The sequence below is a fragment of the Schistocerca americana genome, chromosome 3 (assembly GCF_021461395.2).
Source record: "Schistocerca americana isolate TAMUIC-IGC-003095 chromosome 3, iqSchAmer2.1, whole genome shotgun sequence".
Taxonomy (NCBI): Eukaryota; Metazoa; Arthropoda; class Insecta; order Orthoptera; family Acrididae; genus Schistocerca; species Schistocerca americana.
In genome coordinates, this window is record NC_060121.1 from 326,165,886 (window position 1) to 326,187,755 (window position 21,870).

General features: G+C 43.2%; 1 protein-coding gene across 3 annotated transcripts in view; it reads left to right on the plus strand.

The window, feature by feature from the left end:
- LOC124606911 (ABC transporter G family member 23-like) overlaps positions 1-21,870 on the plus strand; it is a 506,422-nt gene that overhangs the window by 286,960 nt on the left and 197,592 nt on the right. For 2 of the 3 annotated variants that reach the window (XM_047139013.1, XM_047139015.1), the window contains exon 3: positions 14,560-14,644. In XM_047139013.1, the coding sequence (XP_046994969.1) occupies positions 14,620-14,644 (25 nt within the window). In that variant the 5' untranslated portion in view covers positions 14,560-14,619. The remainder of the gene's footprint in view (positions 1-14,559; positions 14,645-21,870) is intronic. The other variant, XM_047139016.1, reaches the window with a different exon arrangement.

The following is a 21,870-nucleotide window of genomic DNA, read 5'->3' on the forward strand; positions in this document are numbered from 1 at the left end:
CCGGCTCAGAGGAGAAACCTGGTGATTGAAATTTCACGAGAAGATCCTCCTTCAATGAAAAACACCTTTGTTGTAATGACTGCACACCAATTCACGTATCACATCTGTGGTACTCGCTTCCCTATTTCGCGATAGTACAAAACGAACTGCTCTGCTCTGAATATATTCGGTGTCCTACAACAGCCACATCTGATGCAGACCTCACACCTTTCAGCAATACTCTAGAAGAGGGAAAACAAGCGTGGTGTAAGCAGTCTCCTTAGTAGACCTACTGCACATTCTAAGTGTTATCCCAATGAATTGCAGTCTTTGGTTTGATTTATCCACAACGTCATCTATGTCATCATTCCAGTTTAAGTTATTCGTAATTGTAATGCCGTAGTAAATAATTGAATTTGCAGCCTTTAGATCTGTGTGATTTATCGCGTAACCGAAATTACGTAGTTTCTTTTAGTACTCATGCGAGTGACGTCATACTTTTCATTATTTAGAGCCAATTTCCACTTTTCGCACCATACAGATATCTTGCCTAAATCATTTTTTAATTGGTTTTGATCGTCTGATGGCTTTGCAAGACGTAAATGACAGCGTCATCTGCAAACTTCCTGAGAGGGTTGCTCAGATTGTCTGTTATGTCGTTTATGTAGACCAGGAACAGCAGAGGGTCTATAATAGTTCCTTCGTATCGCCAGATATTTCTTCTGTTTTACTCTATGACTTTCCATCAGCTACTAGGAACTGTGACCATACTGGCAGGTACTCACGAACCCAGTTGCACAATTGGGGCGACACTCCATAGGTAAGCAATTCGAGTAGAAGAAGCTTGTGAAAAACGATGCTTTCTGGAAATCTAAAAATATGGTATCAATTCCTCTGTCAATCGTGTTCTTCGAGGTGATTCGCAATGTTCTAGCGCAGTACGTATTAAAAACCCAACTGCAAATCGATGATAGTGATTGGGCCTAATTCAGCGGATTAATTCTATTTCCTTTCTTGCGTATTGGTGTGCCTTCTGCAAGTCTCCATTCTAGGTAAGGAAATTTCGATAAGCGAGAGATTGTATATGATTGCTAACTATGGACTATTGTATCAGCATACGCTGAAAGGAACCTGACTGATCTACAATCTGGACTGGAGGCCTTGCTTTTACTAAGTGATTTAAATTTCTTCGCTACACAGAGGGCATATACTATGTAAGCTACTCATGTTGGCAGTTGTTTCTTGCTTCGAATTCTGGAATTCTGGAAATAACGCATTTCTAAACAGGAAGGGGGTAATGTTATGAAATTGTTACAACACACGGAAAGACTTTCAGTGGGTGAGCACCTCGTACAAAGACTGGCTGCTGACGCTGAGCATAAATAAATGTAATGGAATGTGGCAAATTAATGCAGTGATCCGATATAGTTTGGCCGGCCGCGGTGGTCTCGCGGTTCTAGGCGCGCGGTCCGGAACCGTGCGACTGCTACGGTCGCAGGTTCGAATCCTGCCTCGGGCATGGATGTGTGTGATGTCTTTAGGTTAGTTAGGTTTAAGTAGTTCTAAGTTCTAGGAGACTGATGACCACAGCTGTTAAGTCCCATAGTGCTCAGAGCCATTTGAACCATTTGATATAGTTTGACAAGGCGTTCAGCAGTTAGTTCCTGGAATCAGCCACAACTTTCAAGTATGTAGGAGTATCTATTGGAGAGATTTAATCTGGAACGACAATACTGCCTGAGGAAAACGTGAAACACCCGAAACACCTGGTCAGATGTCAGTGTAGGTGCGCACACGCACACACCATCGGTGGACATGCAAATGATTAGAACTACAGTTCTCTGTGGCAGGTGGAACGGTAATGAAATGAGCGTTTGGCGTCATTGGCCGGGAGGCCCCTTGCGGGGCAAAAAATGGTTCAAATGGCTCTGAGCACTATGGGACATAACTTCTAAGGTCATCAGTCCCCTAGAACTACTTAAACCTAACTAACCTAAGGACATCACACACATCCATGCCCGAGGCAGGATTCGAACCTGCGACCGTAGCGCCTAGAACCGCTCGGCCACCCCGGCCTTGCGGGGGAGGGCTGGCCGTCTTGGTGCAGGTCTTTGACGTCATATTGTGCGACCTGCGCGCTGGATGGGGATGAAATGATGATGAAGACAACACAACACCCAGTCCCTGAGCAGAGAAAATCCACGACTCAACCGCGAATCGAACCCGGGCCCGTAGGACGGCAATCCGTCATGCTGACAGCTATCGGGGCGGGCAGGTGGAACGCTCAGTGTGCATTACTGTTGCTCGTGTTTAATGTTTGTTACCAGGCCTGGTAGGGTATATAATGGGTGTGAACAGCGTCAGATACTGAGCAATCACTGTGGAGGACACGCAGATGCCGCATATTCGCGTGAGACAGCGTCATCAGCACCCCACAGTTAAAGTGGCCTCGTTGTGGGTCTTAATTAGTCCAACTGGTCGAATCGTGGAACCTCCAGATGTGGAAATTAAATGACACAATTCCAGAGATTTTACTGGTCTCATATAGGTATGACTTAATGTATACAGATTGAAGCATTGTGTCGACGATGAACTGCGGTTCTGCACTTAGACGGACGACTGTCGTTGGCGAGTATGGTGTCGACCTGAGGAGTGGTCTCATTCTTCCAGCATTTTGGACAGGAACAATGTTTTTACTCCTATCATCTTGATGTGCGGAGCCATCGGGTATGACTTCGCGTCACACCTGATAATGATTGAGGGAACTTTCCCGAGATAACAGTATTTCAAGGACACAGTGCGTCCGCATGTAGCACCTCTTACATGACAGCTTCGTTGTGCCGTCTTTCAACAGAACAATGCTTGTCCATATATGGCAAATGTCTGCAGGAACTGTCTACGTGGTATTTAAGTACTCCTGTGGCCAGCAAGATGCCTAGATATGCCCCTGATAGAAGAAATGTGGCGACAGTACTCCCAACGGCGTCCTCCGCGCAAGGAAACCTGTAGATCCGGAAGTTTTGTTCTCCACGCATGTCTAGAGCAATATTCCATTGGATAATACACGTCCGCGTGTTGTAAGAAACGCGTGATCTGTCGAAGGAACTGCGTTCGTTTAACGTAAACGCCACATAAATAGTGCGAATTGGAATTTCTGGGCGCAACCCGAGCACGTTGTACAATATGAGTACCAATGAAAGAATCGATTTCCAATAGCAGTCTTCTGGACAAGCAGCGATCACTTCGTAAGAAATTGTAACATACGCTAGGACCGCAAACAAACTACACAAGATTAACCGAAGCGTAGACCACAGGCGTAAGGCAGATTTATGAGTAACGGAAGGTTACAATTAGTCAGAGATATTGATGCCACTTGATTCGTTTTCAGATTGATCTTGCGCTTTTAAAAGTTTCCTCCTCTCGCGAAGGCGACGGCATAGAGTCTGTGATTGAGCCAGCGTGGACACCCGTGCTGCTGGAGACGAGGTACCCATCGGAACTAAGACAGTAGCGGCGGTGCAGATGCTACGCAAAAACAAAATGGATCTGCTGTCTGTTGCGTGAATGGCGCGACTTCGCTTGCCTTCCTGCTTATTTGCCATGTCTGTCGCACAACGTATTTGGAACTAGTTCGTCGCGACAGGATTGTACAGTTGTGCAATAGTAAACACATTATTACAGAGAGTCCAATTAGAAATCGCAATGATATTACTCAGGGGTCGCTCATAGCTGCTTCTATGGCACAACATTGTTCGGTCTTCTTTTTCTTTTCTTCAGCGTTTCTCTCTGCCCTGGCAGGGTCAGCTAATGATGCTTAATCGCTCATCCACGACTTGGGAACTTTTTTATTGTGAGTCTGCGGGAGGACGCTATTCCTTCGCATCTACTGTCTCTTGTCCTAAAGAAGGAATCGTATGTTCTACCTTTTTTGTAAACATTTTTTTGTTTATATTCAATTAGCACGTTTGATGTATGGTTGTGAATGAAACATGGACCCTGTGAAGTGAAGGCATTGGCAGAAATCGGGCAGCTGAGATGAGGTTTGTTTAGTAGCCCGGTTGGGAATACACGGAGGGATAGAATCTGGAATGAGGAAATCCGAGAACAGGCTCATCGTATAAGACTACAAGACAAAATAATGTCGCAGTGGCTGAGATGGTCTGGACATAGTCAGCGATGGAATCTTCTGATTGTAGAAGTTTTATTTAGCCCAGATCGCATGAAATACCTATGTGAACAACTAACTTCGGCAAACTGTAACTGCCATTTCCAAGTTCTTAACATATACGATATTAAAATATCGCGTCCAGAGACGTAAGTGCCTATGTATTCAGGACTAGATGACAATGCACCACACATAGAGGGACTAGATCAATGTTCGTTATGGATCTGAAGATGGCAATTAACATTTGCCGAAACTAGTCGTCGACATATGTACACTCCTGGAAATTGAAATAAGAACACCGTGAATTCATTGTCCCAGGAAGGGGAAACTTTATTGACACATTCCTGGGGTCAGATACATCACATGATCACACTGACAGAACCACAGGCACATAGACACAGGTAACAGAGCATGCACAATGTCGGCACTAGTACAGTGTATATCCACCTTTCGCAGCAATGCAGGCTGCTATTCTCCCATGGAGACGATCGTAGAGATGCTGGATGTAGTCCTGTGGAACGGCTTGCCATGCCATTTCCACCTGGCGCCTCAGTTGGACCAGCGTTCGTGCTGGACGTGCAGACCGCGTGAGACGACGCTTCATCCAGTACCAAACATGCTCAATGGGGGACAGATCCGGAGATCTTGCTGGCCAGGGTAGTTGACTTACACCTTCTAGAGCACGTTCGGTGGCACGGGATACATGCGGACGTGCATTGTCCTGTTGGAACAGCACGTTCCCTTGCCGGTCTAGGAATGGTAGAACGATGGGTTCGATGACGGTTTGGATGTACCGTGCACTATTCAGTGTCCCCTCGACGATCACCAGTGGTGTACGGCCAGTGTAGGAGATCGCTCCCCACACCATGATGCCGGGTGTTGGCCCTGTGGGCCTCGGTCGTATGCAGTCCTGATTGTGGCGCTCACCTGCACGGCGCCAAACACGCATACGACCATCATTGGCACCAAGGCAGAAGCGACTCTCATCGCTGAAGACGACACGTCTCCATTCGTCCCTCCATTCACGCCTGTCGCGACACCACTGGAGGCGGGCTGCACGATGTTGGGGCGTGAGCGGAAGACGGCCTAACGGTGTGCGGGACCGTAGCCCAGCTTCATGGAGACGGTTGCGAATGGTCCTCGCCGATACCCCAGGAGCAACAGTGTCCCTAATTTGCGGGGAAGTGGCGGTGCGGTCCCCTACCGCACTGCGTAGGATCCTACGCTCTTGGCGTGCATCCGTGCGTCGCTGCGATCCGGTCCCAGGTCGACGGGCACGTGCACCTTCCGCCGACCACTGGCGACAACATCGATGTACTGTGGAGACCTCACGCCCCACATGTTGAGCAATTCGGCGGTACGTCCACCCGGCCTCCCGCATGCCCACTATACGCCCTCGCTCAAAGTCCGTCAACTGCACATACGGTTCACGTCCACGCTGTCGCGGCATGCTACCAGTGTTAAAGACTGCGATGGAGCTCCGTATGCCACGGCAAACTGGCTGACACTGACGGCGGCGGTGCACAAATGCTGCGCAGCTAGCGCCATTCGACGGCCAACACCGCGGTTCCTGGTGTGTCCGCTGTGCCGTGCGTGTGATCATTGCTTGTACAGCCCTCTCGCAGTGTCAGGAGCAAGTATGGTGGGTCTGACACACCGGTGTCAATGTGTTCTTTTTTCCATTTCCAGGAGTGTATTTTATGCGATCGGCGCCAAATAAAACTCCTTCAACCAGAAGATTATATTTTTCAAAGAAATATTTCGTAAGTAACTGGTCTTAGTTACGTGTATTTACACTGATAAGCAAACATTATGATCAAAGCCTACCGCTATGTTTGATGCAGCCTGGTGGCGTTGCGAGCACGTGACGCGGTAACAAAAGTATTCGAACGGGGGATCACCCTAGCGAACATATGGGCTGCAAATGGGGAAATCCATTGAGACGACAGACCCTGACAAAGGGCAGATTGTTATTAGGCAGATCCTGTGATCGAGTTTCTCGAAATCGGCGAAGCTGGTCGAATGTTCACGTGCTATTGTCGTGAGCATCTACGGACAGGGGTAGAATGAAAGTGAAACACCCACTAGGCGTTAAATGGTTGGACGTCCACGACCTTTCACAGAACGTTGGGTTCGCAACCTTGTCTGCTCTGTAAAGTAAGATAGATGGTGATCTGTGGTGTCTATGCCGAAAGGCACAATGTTGGTGCACACACGAGTATTTCTGAGCTCACCGTTCATCGTACATTGTTGAACATGGAGCTCCGCAGCAGACCATCCCTACACGATAACATGTTGACGGAACGACATCGTCAGTTACTACTGCAGTGGGCGCGGGACCATCGGGATTCGACCGTCGATCAATGGAAACGTGTCGGCTCTTCGTATGAATCACATTTTTGCTACACTAGGCCAATGATCGTCTCCACAAACGGCGTCATCGAGATAAACGGAGGCTAGAAACGTGCAGCGTGCCGCGGAAGCAGACTGGTGGGAGACGTACTATGCAATGGGAGACATTCTCCTACCCTTGCATCGGACCTGTGGTAGTAATCGAAGACACGCTGATGTCTGCGAACCAGCTGCATCACTTCATACTTGATGTCTTCCCCGATGGCGATGTCATCTTTGAACAGTATAATTGTCAATGTCTCGGAGCCAGAAACGCGCTGCAGTGGTTTTAGGAGCATTGCAGTGAATTGGTGTTGACGTCTCGGCGACCAAATTTGCCTGATGTAAGTCCTGTGGAACCCATCTGGGTCGCTACCGGGCACCATCACCGGGTACGCAACTCAGCGGCCCGTTATTTACGCGAATTACATAACCTGTGTGTAGACATCTAATGCCACACAGCAGTGTGGAGTGGCCGCGTGGTTTTAGGCGCCATGTCACGGATTGCGCGGCCCCTTCCGTCGGAGGTTCGAGTCCTCCCTCGGGTATGGATGTTGAGTTGTTCTTAGCTTAAGTTAGTTTAAGTAGCGTGTAAGCCAAGGGACCGATGTCCTCAGCAGTTTGGTCCCCTAAGAATTAACACACATTTGAACATTTTTAGTGCCACACACCTCCACAAACCTGCCAACAAACTGCCGGATCCCTCATAAGCAGAATAAGTGGTATATTTTGTTCCAAATATGAAAAAACAAGCTATTAAGTAGGTGATCATAATGTTGTGGTTCATCAGTGTATATTCAAATTACAGAACAACATCAAGGACAGGCATATGACCGTGAGAAGAAGGCCTCACACTTGTCGTACCAAACCAGTATGCCCAAATCGTGACGGGTTAATATGTTTAGTCTGCTGTACACGGCCACTTTCGGGCTATCCTCAAAACGATGCTTTCAAAACGACAATGTATAAAGGCACATATGCATGCCGAGCGTGAGTTTCCGCGGAAACGCGAAATACTAATTAAATAAATAATCAGTGACAAATAAATAAAGCCTATGGCACACAACTGCAGCGCTGTGTCGCTGATAAAACAAAAGCACAATTACGTTACTCTTATGTTTGATTAAGAAAGAGAGAGCTCTGGTTGAAGTGGTGCGAGAAGCACGTATTTTTTTTTATTGTCTGGCACACCGCCATATTTCATGTTATAGAAGAATACTGCGAGTTGCAACCACACTAGGCACTCGATTCTGTAAAGAATTTATATTTATAAAAGTAAGTAGGATTATGAACTGTAGGCTTATTCATTGAATATAACTGATTTAACTAACTGTGTAACTTTTTTATGTTTAGTAGACAATCACCTCTGTACGACGTATTGGCATGGCTGGCAAATTATTGTAATATTGAGATTTAGATTATGAGTCCGCACCTACCGCAGCAGTCTTTGGAAACGATTTAATTACGAAGTCCGATTGTTTCAGTTTTATTTCACGGTCAACTACGAGTAACATTGCCTTTACGAAAAAGCCATTGTCAAGCGTCTGATACCGATTAATTAAACGTCCACGTTCCAGATAAGCAAAATATTAATTACAATTGCAATCACAATCACCATCATACAGATAGAATAATTAACATATTTAAAATAACATTTTTTATTTATTTTATTTATTTTATATTGGCGACTGCGTGTCGGACTTGTTATTTTGTCATTTGTTACATTGTTCTCTTTGTTTCATGTAAAAAATCAACTTTCTGGACCTGGACGTCAATGTATGAGAGATAACAAAATCTGAAGATATTTTCCAATTCTGAAATTTTGCGGGAAGACGCAATGAAACTTCCAGCAAAATAAGGTAAGACGCAGCATCTTTGCATTAGCAGGCTTGACCAGACGTATAATTCAGTGTATTAGCTTTTCAGTAAATTCTGTGGTGTTTCTTTTCCGCATAACAGTTTCAGTGATAAATTTCATTCTCAGTACTTTTCCCTAAACAATAACGTATGCAACAATACCAATACACGAGTGTACAATATGGCCGACTTCTGTTTCAGTGATAAATTTCATTCTCAGTACTTTTCCCTAAACAATAACGTATGCAACAATACCAATACACGAGTGTACAATATGGCCGACTTCTGTACGATATCATGTAACATGGCCAGCAGCCATTACCAATAATCTCAAATTCAGTTTATATTTTTAAATTAACAGACAGCCATTGTTGCTACGAGCGATTCATGCTCAACTACATTTTATTTTAAAATCAGTGTCAAAAATTTTCTTGAAACAGATATCACGTGTGGCATGGTAATAACTAGAAAACAATACGCAAAAATGGAACAGCAAGGACGTACTATTCAGGCGCAATCCGACTCGGACGTGAGACAAGTGTTAGAAAATGACTTTACGACAGCAACCGGTAGTGACGATTCATCAAACATTGACGCAAGTGTTGACGAAAATTTTGACAATAGGCCGTCCACTACAAAAATTTCAAAATCTCAATCAGAGCTCATGTTAATGCATGACGTCACGTCTAATGACGCGGCGGGGGCAGAGACCTTGCAAACGGTAAACATTGCCGACATGTTACAAATGCTAGTGAAACAAAACGCAGAAAATATGGCAACCATAAGGAAACAGAACGCCGAAAACATGGCAACCTTAAAGGCACAATTAGAGACACAAAATGAACAGTTAAAAACACAAAATGACGAAATCAAATCTGATCTCATAGCAATCAAGATAGGTAATGACACTTTGTGTAAACGTGTGGAACTTATAGACGCTACACTGACCAAACAGATGACCGAACTCAGTACTAAATTTTCCCAGCTCAATACGAGACAAGAAAAGACTACAACTGACGTAGCACTTTTACAGACACAAGTAAAAAACCTTAATGTCACGTGTGAAGTTCTTACTGAACAAATTCAAACATATCCTTCAGTACATGACAGCCTTGAAAAACGAATTACTGACGTACAGAATAAATTTGACAATGTTGAACAACACCTGACTGACATCTTACAATCAGATGCCACAGCTCATTTTCAAAATATTAATAAAGAATTTCATGATTGGGTTGAGAACAAAGACAAACATTTTGATAGATGCTTACGTGAAAATTTACCAACAATTGTGCACGACTCCGTAGCGCAATACATTACTAATAACAAACAGCTGATCAGTGACGCAGTACAATCCGTCACTGCACCCATGAGACAATTCACCGATCAACTACAGTCTGAATGTAACGAAAATATCAGTCAAAATGTACAGTTCAGAAACCAATATACATTCGAGTATGATACACACATTCCGCACACGACAAATACACAAGAACAAAACACACCACGACTACAACACATACCACGATGTGGAAACACAAACACAAGCTATTATCATGGTAAACCACAGCAACATTATCGTAATTACTCGCCAGCTGGACATAGCAGTAATTACAGTGGGACAAATCCATATCATAATGCAAGGGAAGATGAAAGCTTAATGAAACACAGGCAATTTCAGATTTTTATCCCAGAAAAACGAACCATTCATCCGGTGATTTTTCTTAAATCTTTTAGTAACGCATTTCCACGCACTTGGAGTGACCGGAAAAAGATTTCATATATTGTCGGTTACATCCAAGGCGATGCAGCTGTCTGGGCATACAGTCAAGCTGACGTATGTACCACGTACAGTGAGTTTGAGCGTGCTTTTCTGAACAAATTCTGGTCGCAATCCGTCCAGGAGCGACTCAGAAGACAAATTTTAGAACCTGAAACTTTTAACAGTAAAAATGGTAACTTACGCAGATATTTTGAAAAATACTTGAACATGGGACATTTTTTAGACGAACCAGTCGCAACGCGTGATATACTCCGTGCGTTGAAGGCCAAATTGCCTTTCAACATTAAAGAAAAACTCCTACGTATCCCGGATGACGATTCAGATTATTTTTTAACAGCTTTAGATTCGGTTGACATGTTACTTGAAGATCAGCGCTTCCCGCGGCAAAACAGCAGCCACAATGTTTACACTAGTGGTATGCAAAACATGCAGGCTTGCCAACACAATTCTGGCGCGCCCACAGTTGGATACGCGGTACAGAAAAAAGTGTTTGGCAAAGCTCAGCACATACTGTTATTTTAGCAATATGAGAAGAAAAATTTACAGGGAACTAAAAACATGTGTCATATGTCAAAAATCAAAACCTCAGAATTTATCCACAAAAACAGATTTACATTCTATTTTACCCAGTAAACCCCTGGAAATTCTGTGTACTGACATCAGTGGACCGCATCCAGCAAGCTCTGGAGGCGTCAAATATATCTTAGCTTTTTACGATATATTTTCTAAACATGTAAAACTTTATGCTTTAAAATCCGCCACTGCAAATGCTATAATACGAAGATTCTCAAGTGATTACCTGACGCACGTGGGAAAACCTAAAGCAATTCTATCAGATAATGCAGCATACTACTCTGGGTACAAATGGAGAAATTTCTTGAAGGACAATAACATTAAAAGTATATTTCTTTCGAGGTTTAGTCCACAATGTAACGCGACTGAGAGACTTTTCCGAGAATTAAATCGATTCATGAGGACCTATATTTCATCAAAACATACTAATTGGGTGTCCTACCTAAGTCTTTTCAAAGACGTACACAATAACTTAAATATTTACGATACGAATTACACACCTAACGAGATCATGTTCAATTGCAAACAGAACGATCAGTGGATAGAACCATTACCTAAGTTGTCAGACAAGGAAATCACACCTGAACAGAAAATAAAAGAAGTATTGACTACATTGACACATCACGCACAAATACGAAACAAACATCACAGAAACATAATAAAAAGAAAACAAAAATTCGAGGTAGGAATGCTTGTACTACTTCGTACTCATCATAAATCTGTAGCACTCAAACGACGCAACGCTAAGTGGCGTCTGCTATATGAAGGACCTTATATAATTGTTAACATACCGCATCCTGGTGCGTATCTGTTACAACATCCTAGAACTAACAAAATTATTGGGCTATACGCACACCGAGATCTTAGAGCATTTCATGCTGAATAATGTCAAAGTCATACCCATCAAAATATTGCTAAGCAACTCAAAAAACTCTGTTGTTACAACACAGATAATGAGTAGTATAGAAATTTTCATTTCAGCGGTTCCAGTGACGCAGTTGAAGACAGAAGAACTCTTCTTTCAGCGCGCGCATCCACCTGAAAGACGGAATATTAAAGTAAAATTTATGATTACGTAGCAGTGGATGACATATTAATTTTTCACGGAACATTTGTTACTGAAGGTACCACTGACTTGGTGTGACACCTGACGAACTGACAGACGTCATCTGTGAAGCGATCTTTTACTTTGAGAAATAGATTAGACGCACATCTCTCAACACGAAAAGCATCTATCAGTAGTCAAGGCCACACAGACACTCTACACACACGCACAAAACGCGAGGAATCGAACATTTTCTCTCTCTTACTATTTTGAATATTTATTGAGTAGTGAAAACGCCTGGTCTTGCCTACTGATGTAATGAATGTTGTGTCTAACCTATTTTAATTTCAGATGACATCACAAAAAACATCGATAATATCCCAGCAAAACCGCTAAAGAGGATGTAAATATCTGCAATTCATGTAATCAAATGTGACACAATGTAATAACCTATAGCGATGTAATGATGATGTAAACATGTTTATGTGCAACTATATTATGTTTATGCTAAGAAAATATGTGACGTGTGTATGTATAATTACTTATTTTTTTAACTGATGTATAGTGCAACTGTTACTATGTAAAAATTTGAACAAAACGAGTGCAAAAAAGACATTGCATAGTGAACCACTGTTCACGGACATTAACGAACATTACTAACTCTGCAACTACGCGGAAACCTATGTGAAAGAAACTGTTAATGCCATTCATTATGCAGCGTATCAATGTAAACGCGATGAACGATTTCCTTGATTAATAACTACGAACATTTAGGTGAGCTATATTAAAAAAAAAACTGAAAATGTGAAGTGCATAATTCGTGCATCGTCTAGTGACATTACTACAGTACCCAACTTCAAGATGTTAACTGGATTAAATGGACACAAAGTGCCTGTCCAGAAAACAACATGACGGGTGGAAGAATTTTGGTTGGAACTTCAGGGAATGAAATGTTCTCGAAATGTGACGGACACTCTTACCTGGACTGTCCAAGGATCGACGCCAGCTATGTGCCGTCCGAGGTTCTGCAACCAAGCTTCCACGGAATGTAAAAAACGAACTGCACGTGGAACAATTACTCGACGGGTCACGTCTGATCTGTAATAAGCAATGCTTCTAGTCACAACGAACTGCATCACTACGACTATAATGGAAATGAGAAATGGGCACGCTTATGTATTAATCACGTTGTTATACAACGATGTTACTGTGATCAAAAAACTTTACCACGACGATACTAACCTGTAAAAAATTATTGTGCAGCGGATGAATATGAACTGTAATAACGACACGATGTGTATAGGTCAACGCACCTGAAAAATACGGACATTTTTCTTTGAAGTATTTCAAAACAATACTATGTAACTAAGAACATTCAACAATCTAAGTTGTATGGTGTTATAACAAATATTGTAAATTTAAAACTAAGTTACCTGTCATACAATGTAGTCTTCATATGTAATCTTGGTTGAATATTTTCTTTGTGCAACGACTGAAAAACGCGCGCACACGAACAATATGAACTGCAATACTGTGCCGCGTGATCTAACTGTACGGTATAACGGCAGTGCCGCAGTTACACAGACGCTTCTGCGCATGTGCGCACTCTATCTGCCAACATAAGAACTTTTACGGCGCACCCGCGTCATTCAAATTTTGTATATAATGTGTATAATGTGTAATGTAAGTCATGTAAATAGTTGTAGATAACTTAGATTTTCTTGTGCTTTTAGGTGAATTGCTCGCCTGCAGGTGTGTCCTTTCGCCTCGCAATTCAGGGGGCAATATAAAGGCACATTTGCATGCCGAGCGTGAGTTTCCGCGGAAACGCGAAATACTAATTAAATAAATAATCAGTGACAAATAAATAAAGCCTATGGCACACAACTGCAGCGCTGTGTCGCTGATAAAACAAAAGCACAATTACGTTACTCTTATGTTTGATTAAGAAAGTGAGAGCTCTGGTTGAAGTGGTGCGAGAAGCACGTATTTTTTTTTATTGTCTGGCACACCGCCATATTTCATGTTATAGAAGAATACTGCGAGTTGCAACCACACTAGGCACTCGATTCTGTAAAGAATTTATATTTATAAAAGTAAGTAGGATTATGAACTGTAGGCTTATTCATTGAATATATCTGATTTAACTAACTGTGTAACTTTTTTATGTTTAGTAGACAATCACCTCTGTACGACGTATTGGCATGGCTGGCAAATTATTGTAATATTGAGATTTAGATTATGAGTCCGCACCTACCGCAGCAGTCTTTGGAAACGATTTAATTACGAAGTCCGATTATTTCAGTTTTATTTCACGGTCAACTACGAGTAACATTGCCTTTACGAAAAAGCCATTGTCAAGCGTCTGATACCGATTAATTAAACGTCCACGTTCCAGATAAGCAAAATATTAATTACAATTGCAATCACAATCACCATCATACAGATAGAATAATTAACATATTTAAAATAACATTTTTTATTTATTTTATTTATTTTATAAATGCTTGTCGAACTATAAATGTTCTCTGCAGTCTACCTGCCAAAGTTAGCATCTTTGAAATATCATCTTCTTTTATAATGTTTATTAGCTGTCGTAGTGGGTTGTAGATGAACTGCAGAACGCTGTCCACAGGATACAGGTAACGTACCAGTGAGAGCCTGGAGTCCTATTCGCCTAGCCTTCGGGTGTTTTTTTCTTCTTTTAGCTTGCACCTTTATGAAATAGTTGTGTCAGTCTGATCACTCTCCTCTGCTTGATTACAGGTAGATGTCAGCTCCAACTAGTAAAATCTGGTGAATCACCCGTTCTCTGAGGACAACAGAATGTCGTCGCAAGTAATTTCTACAGGTGAGTCTGTCCCCGTAAGTGAACTACGTGAGTAATGGTATACTACAAGACAGTTGAACGTACGAGAGTTGCCCACAAAATAATGCATCCCATTTTTTCTTCAACAATTCTTTATTGGCCATAACGAGAAATACACACATGAAAGAATGGTGTTTTGTCTACACACCCTATTTTTCTACGTAATCTCCATCCCGTATGTCCTGTCGAAAACAATGCTTGTCCCGGTGGGGGAGCCAGTGCTTCATTGTCTGGATCGCCTCCTTACCGTCCTCAAAAAGTCTTCCATGAATGGCATCCTTTAATGGCCTAAACAAGTGGAAGTCCGAGGGGGCTAGGTCAGGTGTGACAGCCGTGGATGGTCTCCCCGATCGCTGCAAATCGTGGAGCTCCGGCGAACCGCCTTCTGATGACCTCACCCACCGTGCCCAGCGACTAACTGTACTTCTGACGATAACAGATGCTCCATAGACTTTGCACAAGCCTTTGTGAATATTCCCCAAAGTTTCTTTCTTTTCAGTGAGAAATTCAATGACGGCACGTTGTTTGTATCGTACATCACCAACAGACGCCGTTTTGAAACGGTCCTGCAGCTACGCGATCTGTCGGAAGTAACGGAAACTGGGCGCACTCACTCAGAAGATTTCAAATAATACATTCGTAACGGTTGGCATTCGTAGCATTGTTTTCGGCTGAGAAAAAAGATGCGGTGCATTACAGTCTGGGCACCCCTCGTACGTAATCCTGTAGTGTTACCCACTCATATTGTAGTGTATAATGAAATAAATGCAAGGACAGAGTACAACTTATTTTGTATCTATTGAACATCCACATCAAATTTCTGGATGCGGGACGTTTCACAAAAACGCGGGAAAATCTGGCATGTAAATTCTCCGATAATTCTACGGTTATACGAATAAATTAATATTAATTTGTCAGCAATGGATTGGGAGGAGCACGTTCTAACTGACAGTAACGAAGATTCTTACAACATTATACCAAATGACTTTAGCAGAAATATCTGTCAAAGTTGGTTAGAAGAAACCCTTGCGACGAAAGCATGGGTGATCTGAAACCAACAGACAGCCTTATCTCTGCGATTCAGAGAACTCAGAGATGCAACAGAAAGAATAGTGTACAAGGATTTGGCACTAGTATTGAGTAAACAGTTACGAAGGTAGGGAGATACTTCTGCTTAGAAACTACAATAAGTAAAAGATTACGAACTATGCCCGCTGCAAATATTTAGCTTTGGGAGAACTGTGTGGAGGATCTCTGCACGAATTCACAGATATTCTAAGTTACGAGACATACGTGTGTGCCACAGGAAATAATGAGGGATAGGAAGGACACACTAAGCTTGAATTACCGACATTGGAAAATATGTACAATTTCAGAGAGAGTTATACTGCTGATTGACGGACCAGTCCATGTGAGGATGAAACCTGAACGAAGTAAAAACAGACAAATGGACTACAATGGCAGAAGCAGTCGCCGAGTTCGAAACCGATGAAGTCGATCGACAGAGGAAAGAGTCACTGGACGTAATGTAGTATTCTGCACTATCCAGTCACCTGAGTGCGACCACCTGTCAGAAGCCTGAATAACCACCTTTTGCAGCGCTGACAGCTGCATGACTTGCAGGAAGGCAATCAGTGAGGTTCTGGAAGATACCGACAGGGATGTAGAGCTATGCTGACGCTGGTGCCATCTCCAGCTGCACTGGGTATCCCGTTTGAGGGTCCATGCCGCGAACAGCCCGCTCGACTGGTCCCACTGATTCTCAGTTGAGTTAAATCCGGAGACCTTGAAGGCCAGAGGAGTACTGTAATCTCACCCTGGTGGTCTTCCAACCATAGACTGCGAGCTCTGTGACACATTGCATTGTCCTGTTGGGAGATGCCATCGTGCAGGTAGGGGTGGATATTCTCCCCGAGAACAAATGCACACTGTCCATTTTGCTTTCCAGAATGACCATACTATCCAGAGGACGCCATTCGGCCTGAACACTTCCGCGATTGTTGGAGGGTGATTGCTTTCAGACGTTTCTCGCCATACACGCCAACGGCCATGAGTCCGATGGAGCATGAAACATGATTCAACTAAAAAGGCCATCTCTCGCCACTCAATGGACGTCCAGTTGCGGTAATGGTGTGCGAATTCCAGCCTTCGTCACAGTTGAACAGCAGCCAGCATGGGGGCATCAGCCAGGCGCCTGCGGAGGAGGACGACACTCAGCAGCCTCCGCTGACCGGTCGTTGAGGAAACACTGTTGACAGCGTCTTGTTGCATCTGATTGGTCAGTTGCTCAACAGCCGCAGGTACACACATCCTCAGCCGTCGTTCACCCTTGTCATCTATGGCCCTTGGAGCACCACAGTTGCTTCGGTGCCAGTTTCGGTTAGCATAGTTTTGCCACGCACGGCATACCTTAACCACGGCAGCACTCAAACACTTTACAGACAGCCGTTTCAGAAATGCTTCCACTCTTGGCCTGAAAGCCAATGGTCATGCCGTTTTGGACGTCAGATAAATCACTCCGTTCCCAACGACTGTCCCCCCCCCCCCCCCCCTCTGCCCACCGCCCCGCAGTACGCTTTATATACCCTCCACTGCCAGTGCTGCCGCCTGCAGTTAAGAGTTAGTATGCTGGAAGATATATGAAGTAATTCAACTTTATATACGGTTATGATAACACTATTTCTGCAAAGATAAGTTAGACAACAAGACTTAATTTTGGGGCAACCAGGGTTAACTTCGAAAGTTTCACCTGTTTGCAGCAGTAATAATTTTGTGAATATTCCTGAATTTGTGCTACACACAAAAGGGACCTTTATTCGGTATGTGAACGTCATATGGCGTTTTCTTACATTTGCAGTGGATTGGCGTTGTTTCATCTTACGCAAGAAAAATACGAGATGGTCGACTTCGTAAGCGGGCGGTGGTCGATTAACTGCTATGTACGATGTTTTTTTTCAGTGGCTACGGAATACCTAACTCTGATCCACTATTACTGAGTTTTTGCTTTATTCCAGCGTACAGGCATGGTTCCCAGTTCATCTGTAAACTGTTCAACCGATGCTCAGACGCACTTACTTGAAGGTTTTGCGCCATGCGGTTCATAAAATTAGAATCGCTGAAGCCTGCCGTCTTGCACTCTGTCCGCTCACCGTCGTCTGTAACCTGCATTTGGCTGATAGGTCTTATGCAAACAAAAGTAGTTTACACCCTAAAACTATGTGAATATAATTTCACTGTTACTGGATCCTCCAGGATTCATTATTCACATAAAGTAAGAAGAAAACGCAACATATAAATATACCTTTATTGCCCCAAACGATCGCATTACACATTCGCCTCCTGTTCACTTCTCCATCCACGCACTGTCTCGCCCTTCACAATAACATCCACCAGAGTTGTAGTTCTTGTTAATTCTGTGATTGGAGAGTATCGATGAACGGTTCACACAAGCTTTCATTTTCTTTTACAATGCCGTCGCGTCTATTGTCTTAGAGCGTCAGCTCTCATCTTCATTCAATTAAGCTGTGGAACTCCAGTTGTACATGACATAAATAAACTAAAGCCCGCGTTTTTTTTTTTTTAAGATATCGCTAGTAATACCAACATGAGGCACAGCAAATTCCGAATGATGATACTCCCCTTATGGCTATGCGAGTCTGTCGTCGGCCAACATGAACTGATGACTCCCAGCGAGTAAGCCACTCGCCGCGACGCATGTACAACGTTTCAAACATTAGATGCATGGACCAGACGGCAGAGTTCCTTGCGGTGGCCGGGCAACGACCAAAAATACACTTTTATACAGGGTGAAATTAGAATTATATTAATACCTTCAACTGATAACGGGCGTTCATATATATCAACGGGGACAGGTGAAAATTTGTGCCCCGATCGGGACTAGAACCCGGGATCTCCTGCTTACATGGCATGCCAAACGCTCTAACCATCTCTTTTTTTCTATCGTTTGTTTGGTCGTTGCGGACGTCACATGAGATCCGTTAAAGTTCGTCTGTTGATCCTTCCCCTCAGTTTTTTTATTACAGAGGCCAACCAGCTCTCTGACCGAACACGCTGAGCTACCGTGCCGGCGATCCATCTGAGCCACCGAGGGCACAGAGGATAGTGCGACTGCAGGGACTATCTCGCGCACGCCTCCCGCACGACCCACATTCTCACCTTGTATCCACACACTACATTCGTAGTGTCCCACCCCAACACACTCGTTACTCGTGGAAGACATTCTTGCCAAGTCCTCTAAGAGTTGGGGGAATATGTGTGCATCCGCACAGAAGAAGAAGGTCATGGCCGGTATTGCCAGAACTATATATTTATATAAGTATGCTGTCTGTTCTTTCGGACATGTCCGAAAGAACAGGCACCATATCCATATAAGTTTATACAGGGTAGTCAGAAGCAATGTGGAAAGCTTGTAAAGGTTTTGCAAGATAGGGTGTGGTGAGAAAGAATTTTTGGGAAAAGACTTCGATACGTTGCGCCGTTTCCGAGTTAATTATTATTGAAGTTAGCCAATCAGACCGCTGAACACGCAAATTCAACTGGCCCTCCAGAGACAGCGTCACCAAACGTGTTCCTCGTTCGGTTTCCTAAAACCGAACAAGAAAGCGATACAAAACTTGGACATGGGACAGTAGCATGGATCGAACCCCAGCCAAAGCGTGAGAAGTTCCGTGACCTATCACCTACGCCGTGAGAACAACTGACACTTATTGTATCTGGTGGGCCGCTTTCGTGTCCGTTGACCAATAACTGCAGTCTAGTTTCTGTACAAGCTGTAGCTAGCCTTCCACAGAGAACTTTATCTCTACAACTTTCAGAATTTCAAGGAGGGTATTCCAATCAAAGTTGTCAAATGATTTTTACAAACGTACAAATGGTATAAACGTAGGTTTGCCTTTGATCAGTAGTAGAGTTCATAACATTCACACCTGCCTTCTTTGTTTATACGCACTGTACCTTTGTGATCAAAAGCATTCCGACACCCCTATGTCATGCGGAACTGACCGCTATATGTCACGAAAGGTGTACACGCCAGTGTAAAAAGAGGCAGAGAGTATTGTGTTGTCAGTAGATAAGAGTAACAACAGAACGGCTAGGACCGGAGAGCTCAGTCTCTTCGAACGTGGACCACTCCTTAGAGGCCACCCGAGTAACAAATCCACCAGGGACAGTGGATCACTGGAATCGAATGATCTGGAGTGATGAATCACGCTATACCATGTGGCAATCCGATGGGTTTGGTGAATACCTGTAGAACGTTACCTGGCATCGTATGTAGTACCAATAGTGAAATACAGAGGAAGTGGTGTCACAGTGTGGGAGTACTTTGCGTGGTTACAGTGTGATCCCGTTATTGCACTTAAGAAAACGCTAAATGTGGAAGCACATGAACAGAATTGTTGGATGTAAGGTCCGCCAGTTATGCAAAACACCGTTTTTTCTCAGTACCCAAACATGATTCGGCACCACTGTGCCATTATACGTGGGTTTTCGTTTTTATTTATTCTGTAATGTGAGCATTATTGTTAAATGATTATAAAATTATGTGCATCTTTAGTTCAAACAATAGACCGTTTCTTTTTGTAGATACTTTTACATTTGGTGTGCATGAATTTTCTGGATCACTTGGTGTTAATTACTGCAACCACACGATGTTCATGAGAAAGTATTTTGCTGGGGGTTAACCTATCTTCTAGAATGTAATTTCGTTTGTCGCGATGTTTTCGCGCCTAAATTCGTTTTTACTTACGTTTGCGTGTGGCAAGCACTTCCGTTCTCCGCATCATGCTGAGGTGTTGTGATCTGCAAAGACGCACCATTTACACACAAAAGGAATACTATATAAAAGACAACACACACAGCTGAGAAGCGCACAGAAAACACACACACACACACACGCACGCTAAAAGATAAAATGCAAAAAAAAAATTTCAAATATGGCGCCGAACTCTCTGGTGAACAAATGAACACTGACTGGTTTGGGACACACAACAAACCACAATCACATTGTGTTTTGGTGAAGTGGAAAATACTTGTTATAGTTACTTGTGCATCACAACACCTCAGCATGATGCTGAGAACGGAAGTGCTTTCCACACGAAAACGTAAGTAAAAACGAATTCAGGCGAGAAAACATCGCGACAAACTGAATTACATTCTAGAAGATAGGTTAACTCCCAGCAAGAAAGTTTCTCATCAACATCGTTTGGTTGCAGATGACAAGCTACCTGTAGTAATTAACACACAAGTGATCCATAAAATTCACGCACACCAAATGTAAAGGTATCTACAAAAAGAAACGATCTATTGTTTGAACTAAAAATGCACATAATTTTACAATCATTTAACAAAAATGTTGATATTACAGAATAAATAAAAACGAAAACCCATTGCAAGTTCTGCCATATGGTAAGTACGAAAGGCGATAATGTCTCTATCAACGAAACTTTCAAGTCCAGGTGCGTTAGGAACTCCAGTACCTCCACGTACAATGGCTACAGTGATCCAACCATTACCATGAGAGAATGTATCGTTAATATCAGTGCTAAAATTAAGTCTACAACCACAGAACACACAAGGTCCGTCGACAAGTGCAGTAGCAGCGACAGTCTTAACTGGTATGCGGTTCTTCTTGTCTCCAGATGTGGCGAACTCGATGTTCTCGATGGTTTTATAAACTGTCTGTTTAGAACGGCGACGAATTCTCCTGTAAGGCAAACTAGCTGTTTGGGTACTGAGAAAAAACGGTGTTTTGCATAGCTGGCGGACCTCACATCCAACAATTTTAACTGCAAACACGGCCAACACAAGGAGCTGCAAATCAAAATTATGAACATATGAAGAGATTTTACAGCATCGTGTACTGCTTACAGTATGGTAACAGTTCGGAGACGATGGTTGTATGAGTATGTCAATGCATCGTCTCACAATGAAAAGACAATAACATTCCTGAAATGGACTTGCCTGCCGATTGTTCCAATCTGAACCCATTAGAGCGTCGACTTTATTCCAGTCCCCAGCATCCAACATCGCGATCTTCTCTGGTTATGTTCGGAGAGCTCACTCAAAGTGTCTCGCAGAGCTCAAGCCAACACAAATGATTAACACATCTCGTATCAGTGCCCACTAACAGGTGACCGGATAATTGTATAAATACCTGACAACAGTAATGTGAAAGGCTGAAAAGAAAA